At 42.0% G+C, this 19,558-nt stretch overlaps 1 protein-coding gene across 2 annotated transcripts in view; it reads left to right on the top strand.

Moving 5' to 3' along the window:
- trmt44 (tRNA methyltransferase 44 homolog) overlaps positions 1 to 16,699 on the top strand; it is a 126,704-nt gene extending 110,005 nt beyond the window's left edge. For both annotated transcript variants that reach the window (XM_058782954.1, XM_058782955.1), the window contains 2 exons: positions 7,545 to 7,661; positions 15,746 to 16,699. In XM_058782954.1, the coding sequence (XP_058638937.1) occupies positions 7,545 to 7,661; positions 15,746 to 15,951 (323 nt within the window). In that variant the 3' untranslated portion in view covers positions 15,952 to 16,699. The remainder of the gene's footprint in view (positions 1 to 7,544; positions 7,662 to 15,745) is intronic.
- The last annotated feature ends 2,859 nt before the right edge of the window (positions 16,700 to 19,558 follow it).

Below are 19,558 nucleotides of genomic sequence, written 5' to 3' on the forward strand. Positions count from 1 at the left end.
AATGTCATTGCTGGTGTTGGTCCATTGTGTTTTTTGAAAACCAAAGTCACTGCACCCGTTTACCAAGAAATTTTGGAGCACTTCATGCTTCCTTCTGCTGACCAGCTTTTTAAAGATGCTGATTTCATTTTCCAGCAGGATTTGGCACCTGCTCACACTGCCAAAATCACCAAAAGTTGGTTAAATGACCATGGTGTTGGTGTGCTTGACTGGCAAGCAAACTCACTGAACCCCATAGAGAATGAGAAAAAATGAGAAACAAGAGACCAAAAAATGCAGATGAGCTGAAGGCCACTGTCAAAGAAACCTGGGCTTCCATACCACCTCAGCAGTGCCACAAACTGATCACCTCCATGCCACACCGAATTGAGGCAGTAATTAAAGCAAAAGGAGCCCCTACCAAGTATTGAGTACATATACAGTAAATGAACATACTTTCCAGAAGGCCAACATCACTAAAAATGTTTTTTTTTTTTTTATTGGTCTTGAAAAAACTGCTTTCTACTCGTCTAACTCGGGTTCGGATTCATTGAATGGCTACAGGATGTGAGGTCAGAACATTAGGTCTCACACCAGGAATGTACTTCAGCGTGATTTATTGTGCAAAGATGAGTGTGGTTCTGTAAATATAAAACAGTATACAAATATAAATAAATTCATAAATATACATTAACAGATCTTTACAGCAGTACTTAAATACTCATAAGTAACAGCATTGTAAATGATATATTATTGAACTTAACATGAAGTAAACAATATAAATGTAATATAGATACAAATACAAATCGAAGTTCTTTTAAAATGATTGCACTACTGCAGTAGGTGTCTAGCTCATGTGCCTAACTCGTCAGGTGAACAAGCCCGAACATGTTCCCTGAGATGCATTGAGTCTATGCATTATAGCTCAATATGCAATATAACATTAAATACTCTGACAGACAAATAACACGGGAGAATTATAACGTTTGTCAACAGGATAATGTGCAAATATAATTAACAATGTAAACTTTTAGGCGGAATGCCGCTATAGCGGTCATTAATCTCTCTCGTGAATTTATCATCCAATAAATTATGTAAATGTACTTACGATTAGTTCTACACACACACATATCCACACAATCCTTAAACAGGGCACTTCTAACTAATTTATCTTGAACTATTGACTATAAACATCTACACATCCAGCCTCAATACGGTCTTGTTTTTTTACTCCGCGGAAAGTTTTTGGAACAGTCCAACTCACGAACACAAGCGGGATGGTTTGGAAGAGTTCACTTTCGAGGGGTGGCCTTTCTTACAGTCTTATGAAGTATTCTAATTTGTTGAGATAGTGAATTGTTTTTGTTTTTTTGTTTTTTAAATTAGAGCCAAAATCATCACAATTAAAAGAACCAAAGACTTAAACTACTTCAGTCTGTGTGCACTGAATTTATTTAATACACGAGTTTCACAATTTGAGTTGAATTACTGAAATTAACTTTTCCATGACATTCTAATTTATTTCGTATTTATCAAGCCCCTGCAAATTACTCGCAAGAACACTGCTAAGAATTGAATTGATGATTCACAACACTTTTCTGTGCTACAAATGGGATTTTGCTCGACGAAACTGGATTTTGCATGGACCAATCACTGAATAGATTTCCTTATTTAAGAATATTCTCAGATAAATTCACATTGAATGGTGAAAGTCCTAAGAGGAGTTTACATTCCACATACATTTGAAAATTTCAAGGATTTTCAAGAGAATACATTATGATATACACATTGAAAATGAAAGATAAACACGTTTTCCACTATGTCTTCATTACAAATTTTAAACCGGTGTGCTGTTAATTTTGGGCCGATATGCTCAATTGTCATATTGTCCTATCGTCAGCCTGTGAGGTTGCCGATACGCAATATTATCGTGCTAATTCACGTTAGCGTTACTACAGCCTCACTGCAGCTGCAGACTCGTGAGAGGATTCACACTGGAAGCGTTTGTACAGCATCACATCAGCGGCTCCAAAGCTGTATATTTCTTTACAAAGTTGATCAGTTATAAACCTGGAAGTTTTAAAGTCTTGAAGTTTGTTAACATGGGGATTTGCATGTTAACACGGGGATATAGCAAATCAGCTCAAAAAGGGAATTGTATATAAATAATTACAATTAATTATGATTAATTACAATTATTTATATCGGCTGATAGTAATAACTGTAGCAGAATTAAATTGCCATCAACTGATCTGTTCGTCCAGCGAACATTCCAGTGTAAGTTCATGTCAACTCTAAGAAAGGATATTTTCGTGGCCACAGAAAACACTTTCCTAAGTATTAATGCATTAGAGCATGCGGTAAGGATCAAAAATAGTAAAGGGACATTAATTTGCAAGGCAGAACCAGAAAATCATGTAATTTGTGCACACAACTTTTAACTAAACGCTAACACACACAACTAATCTAAACAAACAAACAAACAAACATGCATACACTCACACGTACATACAAAGGGGAGCTAAAGTGGATGAATGAAGCCATTAGAGAAAACAAAAATGCAGTTATGGAAAGAGTCAGTTAATCACCTGTGTAAAACCATCAGCGCCGTTTATAACAGGTTCTGTAACTTATACTAAACCTCTGTTTAGTTTAGTTAGATCTACAATACTTGCACTTCCTTGGTCGTTGGCAAGTGTCCGCAATGCAGTCTCGGATGAAAAGTCTTGATGGTTTCAAGATTTTGGACTCGCGATCACGTTCTTCCGGGTTGAAGAGTGATGAATTCCAAAAGATGTTATTCTGACTCGGTGGTGATTGGGAGCTCCTTCCAGGTAGAAAGTGAATAAGAGCTAAGAAAGAGATCATCTGAGGTCCGAGGACCTTTGGTTGAATGGAAAGTCAAGCTTGCAAGGCCTGGCACAAAAACTTCGGTCCAGAAGCGTTCTAGCTCACATCCTCATCTTCTCAGTATCTGAAAAGAACCGCAGGCTGGAGATATGTTGGAGCCCACCGGGCATGCCTGTACCGGCTCAGGCTCTCCACACGGGCAGCAATCCGGAGATTTAGCAGAAGAGCTTTTGCAGAAGAAAAGGCGGCGGGACTGTGCATGAGCCCTTTAAGGTCTGCGAAGAGTCACACCTCTCAGGATGGGCTTGACCAATGAGAGAGGCTGAATTTCCAAGCGGGAGTTTGGAAATACTGTGGGGTTTTATGACCCTTTGTCTGAGAGCATGATAATTTGCATATGAACTGGATATACAAAGTTGATATACAAACTATTAAAGATTCTTATAATACTAATATGTTGCATAGGTATCAACATGTAATATTCACTCTCAATTAGATCATCCGAAGATGAATTGATAGAGACCAGACATGGTATGAGTGAGGTGATCTTAATTAGTGATCTATCATAAGCATGCATAAGACAGTATACAATACACAAGAACAGTAATAATATACATAATGACCTGAAGATATGCGTGTTCATTCAAAGAAAGGTTTTTCTATGAATTAATTAGAGAAGAGTCCATTTTTATGGCATAATGTCTTTCCTGTTGGAAAAAGGTAGTGAGAGTTGCTCTGCTTGCATTCCTTTGAGCAATAAAATTAGTGTTATCTGATGGGTTGCCATGGACCCGGGGGCCTGAAGTCATTGACAGATATACTGGCACCCAAATGATTGGTCCAAATGCTACAGGGATATGCACGTAAAAGGTAAACAACAGCTCGTTGTTTCAGTCATATTTCGATATACAGTAGAACGTGCTATTTATAATGTAATTAATTATAATTAAAAACAAGTTTAAAGGGATAAATCTTTTTTGATTCATTATTTTATTTTCTGACATACTCCAATTGTTCAAACACGCTTGACATTATTCTGTGCATTTTTAGCACTTTTTGTGTGAAATCGTATTTATTTTGTCCATCAGAAGTGTGTTGTCACTTTAACTGAGTGTGAGCAGCGCAACAAAAATATACTTGGATGCCGAAACCATCACTTCAGCACTGCTCACACGACGCTCCTGCTTGATGCTCACACACTGATCCTGTTCCCAGTGTATGAAGTACATGGTAAAGTACATGTAAAGTACATGTAAAAAGTATGCGCTGCTCACGCGCCGCTCACGCTTGCAGTGTGAAACCAGTCTTAGGCTAAAAGCAGCCTAAAGTTTTTAATATGACTGAATTTGTATTTAACATAATTTAATAGAAACATTGTAAGTTACGATTTTTCAACCGCAGCCTCTGCGATTACACTCTGTCACGTGACACGCGAGAGTAAAGAGGTGTGTTCGACTTGGAAGATCGATCTGTGAATGACATCAAAGTACGGCGAGAGAAAGCATAATATATTAATATTAATACCCTTGCACATGGGACGCGGCAGTCGCGAATGTCTAGTTCATTTTCAATGGGAGACATGCGGAAAGCGGCAAACCGCGGGCGGTTTCGCTGGCGGCGCGGAGGTGGAGCACAAGCTGTGCTCGTGCACCCAAAATCATGCTGCTTCCACGAGCACAGCGCTTCGCTGCAGGCGCCGCCAAAGAGAAAAATATTTTATCTTTTTGTAAGAGGCAGTGGCAGCCACGTCGGCTTTAACCAATTACTGAACAGAATATTAACACCCAATCATAGAACATTTCACTGAGCTCATGTGTTGAAAACATGATGTATATATTCTTATTTATTTAAAGTCTGTCTAAAGTTAACAGACAGTGTTTAAAAAGTGCAATCCACATGTTTACATGTTTATTACAGTGACTTTGAATTAATTACCTAAATACTGAGTGTGGTAAAGCAACAGATATGTTTTTATATTTCTGCAATCTACTTTAGTTTGTGTGATTTGTTACTGACTTTCATAATAATGTTTACACCAGGCTTATTTGTCAGTGCTTTATGTTGTCATAATTATTACATGCTTACAAGGCTGGAAGTTCAACAAATCAGTCAATATACTACTGTGATTGTAGTTGATAATGTCATTCATATCAATTCATGCATCACCTAATTTCATCGTAACATATAGGCCTGGCCTATAGAAAAGAACATTTATGTTTAATCTATCTAATATTGTGTTGGTCATACTATACAATGATTTAAAGAGCTTTAAAAAATAATTGCATTTTAAATCGCAATATTGGTAAAAAAAAATCGCAATTAGATTATTTTCCAAAATCGTTCAGCCCTAGTTATAATCAGTGTATGATTGACTGCACACATCTGCGGTGCGTTACAGATCCGACACGGCCACCGGAGATGATCGCAGCCACTCTAGTCAATGCTTGTGTTTATACCAGCCGCGCCACAGTATATTTCTGAAGTGCCTCCGAGCTGCATCAATAAAGATAGGTGCCTACTGTATTTTTGATGAACAATAAATAATAATAATAATAATAATAATCGTCTTACTATCGACAAAGGCATCAGCAACAGGCAATATCTCTATTGTCTATCGGCACAAACATAAAATGATCTGCCAGTCCACTTTATATTAGGTGGCCTTAACTACTATGTACTTACATTTAAATTAATCATTTGGTACAATGCACTTATTGTGTACATACATGTTTTTACATTGTACTTATATTTTAAAAAATACCTATATGTAATTACATCTGTAAATTTTTGTACTTACATTTATAATTACACTGTTGAACCATCCCTTACACCTTAACCCACCCTTAAACCTACCCATATAACCAAACCTGTCCCCTAACCTTACCCGTATCCCACCTCAATAGCAGCAAAAGTGTTTTGCAATACAGTATGAACACAAAAAGTACATTGTACTTATTCTTTAGGTGGAAGTGCATGGTAGTTAAGGCCACCTAATATAAAGTGTGACCAACCTGCCTATATAGCCTGGATTTTATGAAATAATCAGCCACCATGGATTCCAAAAGAAAATCGAAGTGGCAGGAGGAAGAGGCGCTACTGCTTGCTGAATTAATCGAACAGCGGAAACTTGTTATAAAAGGCCAGTTCAGCCCAACATTAACCAGTTATGACAAGAAAAGGGCAATTTGTAAAAAGGCCTATTGGCAACTCCTAACCACTTGAGACCTCTTGAGCTGTCTTAAATAACTGGGAGAGTAAGAGTGATTCTTAGCTTTAAGAAATTTGATAACTTGATTGTATACTTAAGTTTGAAAGTAGAAGTAAATTTAATGAACACTTAAGACTAAAATGGCACTTTGAGAAGCTTGATAAATATGAGAGAGCTACATTCCAGCTACCGCTCGAGAAGAGATGTATGTGCAGGTTTAAGGTTAGGAGAATTGTATATTCATTAGCTGTGCTTCAACACAACCAAACTGGCATTCACTGGATCTGAAAATGAACTTGTGGGTCAAGCCATTAGAGATTGGGTTCACTGAGCACTGGTCCAGGAAAAGGTGTCTGCAGCACATCAGGTCTTGCAATCCATGTGTCTACTCCTTGTTGCTATGGCAACACAATTACGGTCTGTAGATTCCAGAGTCATTTAAAATGTGCTCCCTGAGTACTAGGAGAGATTTTAGATGCTACTTGTAAGTGTGTCTAAGAAGGATGCTCATTGATCGTGTATAGTGGGCCGTACATTGTGGACCTTTTTGATACTATGAGATCAGTTTCAATACTTCAGTACTTAGCTCAGGTCTGGTTTCTGAGGAAATGCAATATGCCATGTTCAAGTGTAAATTTACCTCCAAAAGCAATCTATATGGTAATGTATTGTTGACTTTTAGAGCATTGTTAGCTGGTAGTGGCTATTATTCCCTTTGGCCTGTTATAGCTTGTTGGACCAGAGATGAACAGATCATTGTTCAATACTTTGAATATGTCTTGCTTACTGTAAAACACAGGCCAGCATTGCAATTCCTCTACAGGAAATCAAAGCCAATACTTATTTTCTCACTCTTCTCACTTTGTGGCATGACAGGTTCTTTGGCAAGCGCCTTCATTGCATCAGATGCTTGAAACGGCTGCTTTCAGTTGTCACAAAGCTATAAATTCGCAGTAAATTTAGAAGGTGTTTTAATTGTCACACATTGATTGATGTCAGGAGTGTTGAAATTGAGTGATTTTGTTTTAGAGAAATAACTGTTTCCATATAGGCAATCAAGATAAACGGCTATAACAGATTGCAACTAAATAATAAGTTCAGGAAATGAGAGAATTCTCTCTCTCTCTTCCTTTTTTGTGGAAAAAACTATTTGATAGGTTTTATTGCCAGTGTATATGACTGATTATTTCATGTCTCTTTCATGTCTTTTCCTTCTCAAATAATTAAAATTCAAATCGTTGTGTATTTATTCATTTATTTATTTATTTTTTTCATTAAAGTAGCCATGTCATAAATGGGATAATGTACAGTCAGCCTGTCAGGGTTTATTTTGTAGTGATGGCAGCCTGACTGTACATTATTTCTTCAAAACCTGAAACAGGTTAGGGATTGTGTGGTAATAAAAACAATGAAAAGAAATTAAACTTTGGATAATGTGATAAATAGTAAGCCACTTCTGCTCCTCCTCTTCTAATTCCCCTCACCCCATCTCCTTGCTTTTTTTTAGGCAGTTTGTTGATTAGTGAAGTAGTCAACCTCCTCGACCAGTCTTCTCTGCAAGCACTAAAGAAAGAGTGTGGTGGTCTCCAGACTCTACTGAAAAACAACTACCAGGTGTTCAGAGGTATTTAGCCCTGTTCTAGCACCATGTATGCCAGCTACACTGCAAAATTGATTTTCTTGCTCAGTATATTTTCCTCATTGGCAGATTTGTATTTTTTTTGTTTGTTTTAAGCAAAAACTAACAATATTTTGTTCTATGTTTTTTAGAAAATAATACTTAATATCTTAAGTAATTTTCACGTTTCAATTCAAGAATGTTTTAGATGTTGTTGGCACCAGTAATCACGTGGACGTCCCAAATTCATGTCCTGGCTCATGAACCTTTTCTGCTTCTCAAGCTTCCAGATGGCTCTATTGAAGAGGGGTGAGCAGTGGGGGCAGTAGAATGCCACTTGGACACAGGCCGGGGTCTGATCAGCCTCGGTCGGGGCACCAGGACGAGGGTGTCTGTTGTAAGACCCGAAACACCCAGTGACTCCTGGAAACAACACTGATGATGTGTCCAAGGTTGTGCATCAGAAGATGTTTTCTGTAATCTGAAATACTCTGGGAGCACCAGTGACAACCAGGAATAGACTGGGTGACAACTACGAAGAGGGTGGTGACATCTGGAGAGACAGATGACGGCCGGAGAGACGGCAACCCGGGGTGGAGAGGGTTGGCAGCCCAAACCACTTCTTCCGCAAGGAAGAACCCAAAGAAAGCTACAAAACCCACAGAAGAAAGATACCCCCAGGGGTGCCCGAGAGGGGGGGAGGATGAGCACCCCAACAGGACGGACTCAAGGATAACGACACAGGACAAAGGAATAATGACAATGTCAATACAGTGCATCTGCGGCAAGATCTGCAAGAATGAAAGGGGTTTAAAAATCCACCAAGGCAGAATGAGATGCTTGACAGCGGAAACAACGACACAACGCACAGAAGTGACTTCTGGTAAGACGCAGGAGGAGCCAGGCCCGGAGGCAACCCACAGTGCCCAGAGCCTCCTAGTGTCGCCAAAACCTGCTGCCAGCAGCTTACTTGCCACTATAACCCAAGAGGCAGCATCTCTTGGCATCCCACACGGCCTCCAAAGCCAGCAAACTGCAGCCATGACAACTGGCTGTGCCCCTTTGGTCCAGCCAAGGATCCAATGGCCCAAATCCTCCAAGAGAGCTGAGTGGCAACAATTTGATGAAGATGTAAGTCAGGTCCTGGAAGTAACAGTAAAGGGGGATGTGGACCACCGATTGAGAACGATGACTACCCTCATAGTGAATATTGCAGCTGAGCGATTTGGAATCGAGGCATCCAAGCCTGCTCCATCGGCATATGCTCCAAGCCATAGAGCAAGGAAAATCCAGTGCCTCAGGGAAGAACTCAGGCTGCTAAAGAGGCAATACAAGTTAGGGGGGGAAGTCGAGAGAGCCGGCCTAGCAGACCTAAGAGCAATCTTAAGGAAACAACTCTTGACCTTACGGAGGGCAGAGTTCCACAGAAGGAGGCGGAAGGAGAGAGCCAGGAAGAGGACAGCATTCTTGGCCAATCCATTTAGGCTGACCAAGCAGCTCCTTGGCCAAAAGAGGGCTGTCCGCCTCACATGCTCCAAGGATGCCATAAACGATCACCTTAAGGCCACCTATAGTGACTCCATCAGAGAACATGCGATGCGCTGATAACACCACCAGAGCCTTCTTTAGACTTTGACCTGAAGGAGCCCCGCCTAAGGGAGGTGGAGGAAGTGGTGAGGAGAGCAAGATCGAGCTCAGCACCAGGCCCAAGTGGAGTGCCCTACAAAGTGTATAAGAACTGCCCAAAGCTACTATATCAGCTGTGGAGGGTCCTGAGGGTGATCTGGAGGAAAGGGAAGATCGCCCAGCAATGCTGAGGGTGTGTGCATACCAAAAGAGGAGAAGTCTGAGGATATCGATCAGTTTCGGGTCATCTCTTTGCTTAGTGTGGAGAGTAAAATCTTCTTTAGCATCGTGGCTAAGAGGCTCTCCAACTTCCTGTTGAGCAATAAGTACATCGATACGTCTGTGCAAAAGGGAAGTATACCAGGAGTTCCTGGTTGTCTGGAACACACGGGCGTGGTAACCCAGCTCATCAGGGAAGCAAGAGAAGGTAGAGGGGACCTGGCAGTGCTGTGGTTGGACCTCACCAATGCCTATGGCTCAATACCCCATATGCTGGTGGAGGTCGCACTGGAGAAACATCATGTACCGCAGAAGGTGAAAGGTCTCATCCTGGACTATTACAGCAAGTTCAGCTTGAGAGTCTCTACTGGCCAGCTAACATCTGACTGGCATCAGCTGGAGGTGGGGATAATCACTGGCTGTACCATCTCAGTGACCCTATTTGCGCTGTCAATGAATATGCTGGTCAAGGCAGCTGAAACAGAGTGCAGAGGTCCCCTCAGCAAGTCTGGAGTAAGGCAACCTCCCATAAGAGCCTTCATGGACGATCTCACAGTGATGACAACGGCAGTACCAGGAGCCAGGTGGATTCTTCAGGGGTTGGAGAGACTCATGTCATGGGCACGCATGAGCTTCAAACCTGCAAAGTCCAGGTCCTTGGTTCTAAAGAAGGGGAAGGTTACAGACAGATTCCGCTTCAGGCTGGGAGAATACCAGATCCCATCAGTCACTGAGAGTCCAGTGAAGAGCCTTGGGAAGGTCTTTAACTGCAGGCTGAGTGACAGAGACTCCATCAAGGCAGCCGGTGCTGACCTGGACGGATGGTTGAGAACAGTGGATAAGTCTGGGCTCCCTGGAAGATTCAAGGCCTGGGTCTACCAGCATGGAATCCTCCCAAGAATCCTCTGGCCTCTGCTGATCTATGAGGTCCCCATGACCGTGGTAGAAGGTTTTGAGCAGAAAGTGAGCAGCTATCTGCGCAGATGGCTGGGTCTACCGCGCAGCCTGAGTAACATCGGGCTATATGGGAACACCAACAAGCTCAGGCTCCCTTTTAGCTCAGTCAGGGAGGAGTTCATCGTTGCACGGGCACGGGAACATCTGCAGTACTCTGGATCCAGAGATGCCAAGGCGCAGGGATTGTTGTGAGGACAGGAAGGAAGTGGAGGGCAGCCGAGGCAGTCCAGCAAGCAGAGACTCGGCTGAAGCACAAGGCCATTCTGGGAACAGTGGCGCAAGGCAGAGCCGGATTTGGGAGCCTAAGAGCAATCAGATATGACTCTGCCAGCGGAAAGGAGAGGCAGAGGCTGGTACAGGAGGAGGTGCGAGCTTCAGTCGAGGAAGAGCGAACCAGCAGAGCAGTGGCCATGCGGCAGCAAGGCGCCTGGATGAAGTGGGAGCAGGCGATGGAGCGGAGTATCTCTTGGAGGGACATTTGGAAGTGGAATCCCCAGAGAATCAAGTTCTTGATCCAGGGGGTCTATGATGTCCTCCCAAGTCCATCCAACCTGTGCACATGGGGAAAGATAGAAACACCTGCATGCCCCCTTTGTTCCAAAGTAGGGACATTAGAACACATCCTGAGCAGCTGCTCCAAGGCGCTGGGTGAGGGCCGGTATCGATGGAGGCACGACCAGGTCCTCAAATCCATCGCGGAGGCAATCAGCAAGGGATCAAGGACAGCCGACATATCCAAACTACAGCCAAGGCCATTCACTTCATCAGGGAAGGACAAAAGCCAGAGAAAGTATTGAAAAACTGCTCTATAGGTTTGCTCTCCACAGCCCGGGACTGGGTAATGACAGTTGACCTGGAAAGGCAGCTGAAAATTCCAACACACATTACCCAGTCCAAATTGAGACCTGACATCATCTTGGTCTCTGAGGCCACAAAACAACTGATCTTGTTGGAGCTGACAGTGCCCTGGGAGGAGAGGATGGAGGAGGCTCAAGAGAGGAAGAGGGAGAAATACCAAGAACTGGTGGAGGATTGCCGGAGGAATGGATGGAGAACCAGGTGTATGCCAGTAGAGGTGGGCAGCAGGGGATTTGCCAGTCACTCCCTGAGCAAGGCTTATGGCACGCTGGGCATAACAGGTGCTAACCGAAGAAGAGCCATAGGCAACAACGTGGAGGCAGCAGAAAAAGCTTCCAGATGGCTCTGGTTGAAGAGGGGTGAGCAGTGGGGGCAGTAGAATGCCACTTGGACACAGGCCGGGGTCTGATCAGCCTCGGTCGGGGCACCAGGACGAGGGTGTCTGTTGTAAGACCCGAAACACCCAGTGACTCCTGGAAACAACACTGATGATGTGTCCAAGGTTGTGCATCAGAAGATGTTTTCTGTAATCTGAGTTCAAAATTAAGAGCTCCAACCCATGTTCTTTACTAAGAAAACTCAAGTCAGAAAAAAGTCAAAAAAGTGAATTGACTTGTACCTGAATTTAAAGGGGACTCTTTTTATTTGTGGTATGCTGTCTCAGTCTAAATTACATTCACACTGGTGTTTTAGGAAGCCAAACAAATTAGAATATAATAACAACACCAACGACAGTAATAGCCATATATTGTAAAACAATTGTGCTGTAAAATAAATCAAAATTAATATTTCATGGGTATATCATTTTTGCTTTACACTACAGTAGGGAAATGACAGTACTATGACAGTACTTCTTTCCTAATTTCTACACTTGAAAGAGATATTTTGAATTTGGACTGCATTTATACCGCTATTTTATAGGAAATCTCCAGCTTCAGTGAAAATGCTTACAAAAACGCGTCTCACTACAAATTTACTGAAATGCTGTAATCATTTGCCTCGAAAATAAAGCATGACTGGTGGCTGTTGCGTTCCCAAACGCGCACTAAACTTACAGCACATGTAATAAACGAGTTCACTGCATTCATTCACTGTAAACTGAGCTGTTCTGAGGTGCGGAAAACACATGATCGCCTGAACAATTTGTGCGCTTCGCTTTGAAACACGCAGCGAGAACAGACTTGATGAAGGGATTTATGTTAGAATAAGAAGTTTAAATATATTTTTTAAAAACTACACATTTTGCCCAGAAGACCTATCGTTTCATATTGTCATGTGACCACGATAATATCGAGACAGTTTTGCTATCGTGATATCATAGTATTGATAATAACGTTACATCCCTACTAACTATTCCAACATTTTGGGGCTGAAGCAGCAGGGCTATGGGGCGATGCCCAGTGTTGAACAGACACTTGCCAGCTATCTGTCCCTTGAGTCAGCATTGTCCCTGAAGGCTCCGGCACTACCCACCAAGCTGCTCAGAACAACCTCGGCTTTGGTGGTTGAGGCTTTTTACGCCGACGGGCCAGGCTAGCGCATGCCTGCACACCATAGTGATGTTGCAGGCATACCAGGCTGACCTGCTTGGGGACCTGGATGAAGCTGAACGAATTGGCTCTGATGACATCAAGGAGCTGTGGAGGGCCGCAGATTTGTCTTTCCTGGCCACTAAGGAAACGGCCATAGCTATTGGTCGTTCCACGGCAGCCTTGGTGGCCACGGAGAGGCATGTCTGGTTGAACCTGTCAGACATGAAAGATAAAGACAGGTTCTTCCTTTTGGATGTCCTGCTTGTTCCTTCGGGCCTCTTTGGCGATGCAGTGAGCTTTGTCGTCAAGAGGTTACAGGAGGGTAAGAAGCAGGCAGCGACGTTTCAGCGGTTCCTCCCCCACCGACTCCAGGTCTCAGGGGCTGCTGGACAGTAGCAGCCCCAGCTATCCTCTAGCTCCTCATACAGGGTGCAGCATAAGAAGAGTGTCGCTTCCCAAGCTCCCCCTCAGAACCATCATGGGTCGGGGCGGCTCTCTCAGCCAAAGCTGAAGATTGTCAGCTGGACCCAGTTAACTGCCAAGTTGGTTCAGTGCTGGAGTTCCTGCAACAACGCTTCCCTACAGGGTTATCTCCCTCCACTCGCCCTTTTGGATGTTCAGTCTTTGGAAAGGAGCCCATTGGTAACACGTTTCCTTCTTGGTGCACCAAGGCTGAGGCCTGCACTGTGCACTAGGGTCCAGGCTTGGGTTCTGGCCGTGGACAAGACGAGCTAAGTAAGGCCCCTTTTGAACCTTTAGAGGATGTTCCGGAATAGTTCTTGACACTAAAGACAGGGTTTCTATTAGCCATCTCATCTCTCAAGAGAGTTTATGACCTTCAGGCCCTTTCCGTGGCCCCATCATGTCTTGACTTTGTACTTGGAATGGTGAAAGACTTATTGCACCCAAGGTCGGGCAATCTGCTGAAGGTGCCCACTCTTGTTCCACAGCCCATAGTGCTGCAGGCATTCTGTCCTCCACCCTTCCGGGAGCCAGACCAGGAGAAGTTTATTTTGGTGTGTCCAGTTCGAGCACTGGACACCTATGTCCACAGAGCTGCCTTGTGGAGGGAAAATTGATCAACTTTTCATCTGCTTTGGTCCACCCAAGAGAGATCTCCCGGCAACTAAGCAGGTGGATAGTTGAGGCTATCTCCCTAGCTTATGAAGTCCTCTGATCTCCTCTCACCTCTGGGGTCCATGGCCCACTCAACTCAAGGTATGGCAGCCTCTAAAGGCCTTCTTATCTGGTGTTTCTATACACAATGTTTGTGAGGCTGTGGGTTCTACAATGTTTCTACCCTGCTCACATTTGTCAGGTTTTATAACCTAGATGTTGGTTATAACCTAGATTCTTGTTATAACAAGAATACCAACTCCGCCATACTGACAAATGCCTGTTTAGTGTGAAGTCGAAGCACTTAGCTTCGACTTCACACTAAACAGGCACTTGTCAGTATGGTGGAGTTGGTATTCTTGTTTCCAAAGTGTTTTTAATGCAGCACGAGTTCCTGATGGGGAACCATGGTTCCCCAAAGGGAATGAGACTCTGCGTCACCCTGCCATACCTCCTGCATCCCTGTGAGTGCTTGTGTCAACCTATCAGAAGCTAGCGCTGTTTACACTGAGTGCCTGTTTAAGCTCCCTGGTTGCTACATCACCCGCCTGTGACATCTTGCTACTCTGCATGACCGTGTCCTGAAGCACACGAGATATCAGTCCAACAAAGGCATTCCCAAAGCGTTTCCAACGCAGCGTCTCATTTCCCTTTTTGGAACCATGGTTACATGTGTAACCTAGAGACGTTTTTCATCTGACTAACCTCTGCATAACGGGAACAACCCTCAAGGCGTGCCGTTTTAGAGATGCTCTGACCCAGTCATCTATCCATCTGTAATTAACCCTTGTCAGAGTCATTCACATCCTTTCACTTGCCCTTTATTCCTGCTTCTAATACATAAAATTCAAAAACTGACTGTTCACATCCTGCCTAATATATCCCACTCCTAAGCAGGGCTGAGCCTGGTCAGTACCTGGATGGGAGACCTCCTGGGAAAACTAGGTTGCTGTTGGAAGAGGTGTTAGTGAGGCCAGCAGGGGGTGCTCACCCTGCAGTCTGTGTTGGGTCCTAATGCCCCAGTATAGTGATGGGGACACTATACTGTAAAAAAAGCACCGTCTTTCGGATGAGACGTTAAACCGAGGTCCTGACTCTCTGTGGTCATTAAAAATCCCATGACACTCATCGTAAAGAGTAGGGGTGTAACCCTGGTGTCCTGGCCAAATTCCCTCCACTGGCCCTTGTCTATCATGGCTTCCCAATAATCCCCATCCACTTGATTGGCTCTATGACACTCTCTCCTCTCCACCTGTAGCTGGTGTGTGGTGAGTGCACTGGCGCCGTTGTCCTGTGGCTGCCGTCGCATCATCCAAGTGGATGCTGCACACTGGTGGTGGTTGAGGAGAGACCCCCCCCACATGATTGTAAAGCGCTTTGGGTGTATTGCAATACACATTAAAGCGCTATATAAATGCCTCATTCATTCATTCATTCCTTGAAAGGTGCCACTGTAATAATATAAATAAGTATTATTCACTTCACCTGTCAGTGCTTTTAATGTTGTGGCTGATTAGTGTACATTACTGACTCTGTGAACATGTTAGTGTGTGATATTAAAGAAGATGAATAGGAATCCATATTGAAGTGTGAATGTGCTTGGACAGGGTAAAAATAAGCTCCTTATCTCCTAAGAAAACACCACTCTGGTGAACATTGTAGACGAGCTAAATCCCCACAAAATATTACCCCTTTAAAGGAATTCTCGTAAGTTGCTGATATGATTCTCATTTCTTAAGGCTTGCAGGTAAATTGTTCTCTGCTTCTGTTTCTTTTTCATAGTGGAGGGTGGAAGTGTCTTTATTCGGGACTGGAGGACGCATACACCGGCACAACGCTCTCGAGTGAGATCCAAGCGCAAAGCCCCTCCCACAGGTGCCCTGAAGACCCGGCTTTGCTGGTTCCACATACACCATCCCCACGGATGCCCTCTGCCCCGTGAGCACTGTGCCTTTGCTCATGGAGAGACTGACTTCAAAAACACCTGAAGATGATTCAGACATGAACAGTAGCTTGTTTTGGAAGAAGAACATTTAGAAAAAGAAAAACACTCAAACATATTTTAGTTGAATTTTTAATTATCCCAGGTTCTTAGACATTAGGTTTATTTTTTATTTATGAAAGTAACTGAATTTATTTCTGTTGTATAAGAAACATGAAAAAATTAATCATGTCCAACTGTGTCCAGATTTTATTGTACAAAAAAATGTAAAATGTGTGTAATGGGATGCATCGATGTTTGGCAGGAAATCGCCCCACTGGAGCGTGAAGAGGCTTGTGTTGGGAGAGGCATATGGTGTGTAAATGTTAGGAGCATGAATAATTTGGAGGGAAGAGTGGGGGGGATGGACCATCTGTGGGTCACTGCCCCTCTGCTCAAATGTCATCAGACAGGATGTTCCTCTTATGGGGGTCACTTGAGGTCAGGGTCTCATCATGGATGCACATTAATAAGTAAACAAACATTAGATTAGGTCACAGTCACACATCAATTTATGAACTGATGAAATAGTGTCTTCACTATATGAAAATAGTGATCACTCTTTTGTTTTGAATTTTTTTCATAAACTACCATTCAAAAATTTGAGGTCAGTAATTTTTTGAAAGAAATTAATACTTTTATTCAGCAAAGATTTATCAATAAATAAATGCTGTTTTTTTTTGTTTTTTTGTTATATATTGATTCTGAAATAAAAAAAATTCTAGTTTCCACAAAAATGTTAAGCAGCTCTGTTGTTTTTTTTGGGGGGGTTTTACAGATTGAAGACTGAAAAGATTTCAGTGGTGGAGGTAACGAATTACAACTACTCGCGTTACTGTTAGTTTTTTTGGGTACTTGTACTTTGAGTATAATTTTTAAAGCTGTACTTTTACTTGTGCTTAAGTACAAATTAAGCAAAATAATCTACTTTGTTATTTTTACATCATAGTTCGTTGAGATATTATAAAACAAATTGAGATATTAAAATATCTATATGGCAGTATACAGTATAGTTTTGCCAATGGTATTGAAAATTATTAAAGTCGTTATGAAATCAAAAATGATCCTACTTACTTTTTTAGTGCACATTACTAGTCTTGTGGTGAACACTTAACTTATTGGGAGAAAACCGGTAGTTCAATGTGAAATCAGACACTGAGCACTCCCGTATAGCCAAAATGGCATGATCCTAACACCCCGCGAATATTCGACTGTGAGATTGGGAGTCGAATCAGGCTCCTTGAATCGAATTGTCGACTATTCGGGGACACCCCTACTAATAATATTAAGTTATCTTTTTGTTCCATTAGTCAGAGGATTGTTCCAAGATCCTCTTTAAACAGTAATGACGGTGGAAGGAACACAGATGGACCTTTCATTTCTCCCAGCTAGTTGCTTAGTTAAATGGTTAAAGTTACATCAAGTTAAATGTCACAAAAAGTGGGTAAATTGTGTTCTTCCATTTAATTCCACCATTATGAACCGTAATAGACAGGCATTTTCATCCTGACAATTAATCGGCCAATCATAGCTTTAAAAATCATACCTCCCCGCTGTAGTTTGGAGTCCCCCGTCACATTCACACCACATTTTAGGTGCTTACAGAGAACACAATGAGCTCAAGGTACGTAAGAAAAATTTTTTTTACTTTTTACTTCATTTTTCAGAAAGTTTATTAGTTATGCATGTTCTCTCTGTGTTGCTTTGGGTTTCCTGTGGGTGCTGCTCTGGTTTCCTCCAGCCATCCAAAGACATGGAGATTGGGTGAAGTGGAGACACTAAACTCTCTGCAGGAGTCAGTCAGTTTGTGCCTTATCCCTGTGAGGGACTAGGCATCTATCCAGGGTGTTTCCCTGCCTATGGCCCGAGATGTCTGGGATAGGTTCCAGCATCCCTGTAGCCCTACACAGGACAAATAAAATGGATAGATAACATTTGTTGTGCCTTGTTGTTGTGTTGTTAATCATTTTCTCATACGTTTTTTTTTTTTTTTTTTCTCATACGTTTAAGGCAAGTTCCTCCCTTCTCTCCATAGCCCTTTGTTCTTGGGAAAGATAAACATCCCACAAATGTACCCCAGGATTTCACAGTGAGGAGTGTTTTTACAAGGTCACAGGGCCTCATTTATAAAATGTTGCGCAGAAACCATCCTACATTTGATCTTACGATCATTTCTTAGATTTGCGTACGAGCGATTCAAAGAATGAAGATAGGAACAGAAATCGCGCGTATGCCTCTCTTTCAGATGTGAAATCTACGAATTGCAAATGATCTTAAACTTGCGCACAGTTGAATGGTTTCAACTCTCTGCCTTGTAAACGACTCCTAATTAATGTCATTAACATATAAAACATCACCAATCATCATAATTTAGAACAGCGAGCTGCAAGAACAGCTTACATTTTCAAAAACCTTCAGTACTCCGACAATAAAAAGTGCGTACGTCTGCTCAGACCCTGACGTGACGCTAAGCACTTTTCCACGTCAAAGACAGTTTTTATAAACATGAGCGCTGGCAAGGATTTAAGCGTATGCACACTCTAAGATCAAATCTGAGCATACGCACGCTTTACAAATGAGGCCCACAGTCTTGTTACATTCTGTGGTCACACTTTATATTAGGTGGCCTTAACTACTGTGGTCACACTTTATATTAGGTGGCCTTAACTACTATGTACTTGCATCAAAAAATAAGTAAGGTGTAAGGGATGGATCAACAGTGTAATTATAAATGTAATTACAGAAATTAATTACAGATGTAATTACATATAGGTATTTTTAAAAATATAAGTACAATGTAAAAACATGTATGTACACAATAAGTGCATTGTACCAAATGATTCATTTAAATGTAAGTACATATTAGTTAAGGCCACCTAATATAAAGTGGGACCCATTCTGTCTCTTGCTTTTTCTGACTTTAATCTTTCTCACTACATTGCATCACTCAGTTCTTTTTTGTTCTTGTTTGTTTGAGCAAGGAAATGTTTTTTTTTTTCTATCCAAACCAGGCATGACATTACTTTCTAACAGTGTGAATACATTCACATTCGCAGCACTCACGGTTTGTCTAAATATGTTTAAACAATTGTGTCATATCGGTGCCAATTGGTTAGTGCGTAGACATATAGAGCAACTGCGCTCATGGTGGCCCGAGTTCCATTCCCATCTTGAGGTCCTTCGCTGATCTCCCTCCCCTTTCTCCTCCTAGTACTTTCCTGTCATCTCTCTACTGTGCTATCTCAATAAAATGTATAAAAGCCTGTAAAAATAACTTTAAAAAAATAATTGTCAAAAATAATCTAAATCATGTTCTCTGACACATGTAGGCTACATATCTATTATTCCTTTAATAAGGAAAATACGGCGATTTCAAAATGCATTTGAGCCATTATTGTATAGATGTAACAAATATAATCATATCAAAATAAATTACATCTGCAAACGTCTTTACTGTACTAGTTAAGCAGAAAGTGTCCAAATAATTTATATTTGTTTAACAGTATGAAAATTATTTTAGAATTTAAAACATTACAGATTTGTATTCATGAAATGTTTAGTTTGAGAAGTGTACTTTATACTGCCCTTCTTTGAAATAATTTGGCCACTTGGTG

The sequence above is a fragment of the Onychostoma macrolepis genome, chromosome 07 (genome assembly GCF_012432095.1).
Source record: "Onychostoma macrolepis isolate SWU-2019 chromosome 07, ASM1243209v1, whole genome shotgun sequence".
Lineage (NCBI taxonomy): Eukaryota > Metazoa > Chordata > Actinopteri > Cypriniformes > Cyprinidae > Onychostoma > Onychostoma macrolepis.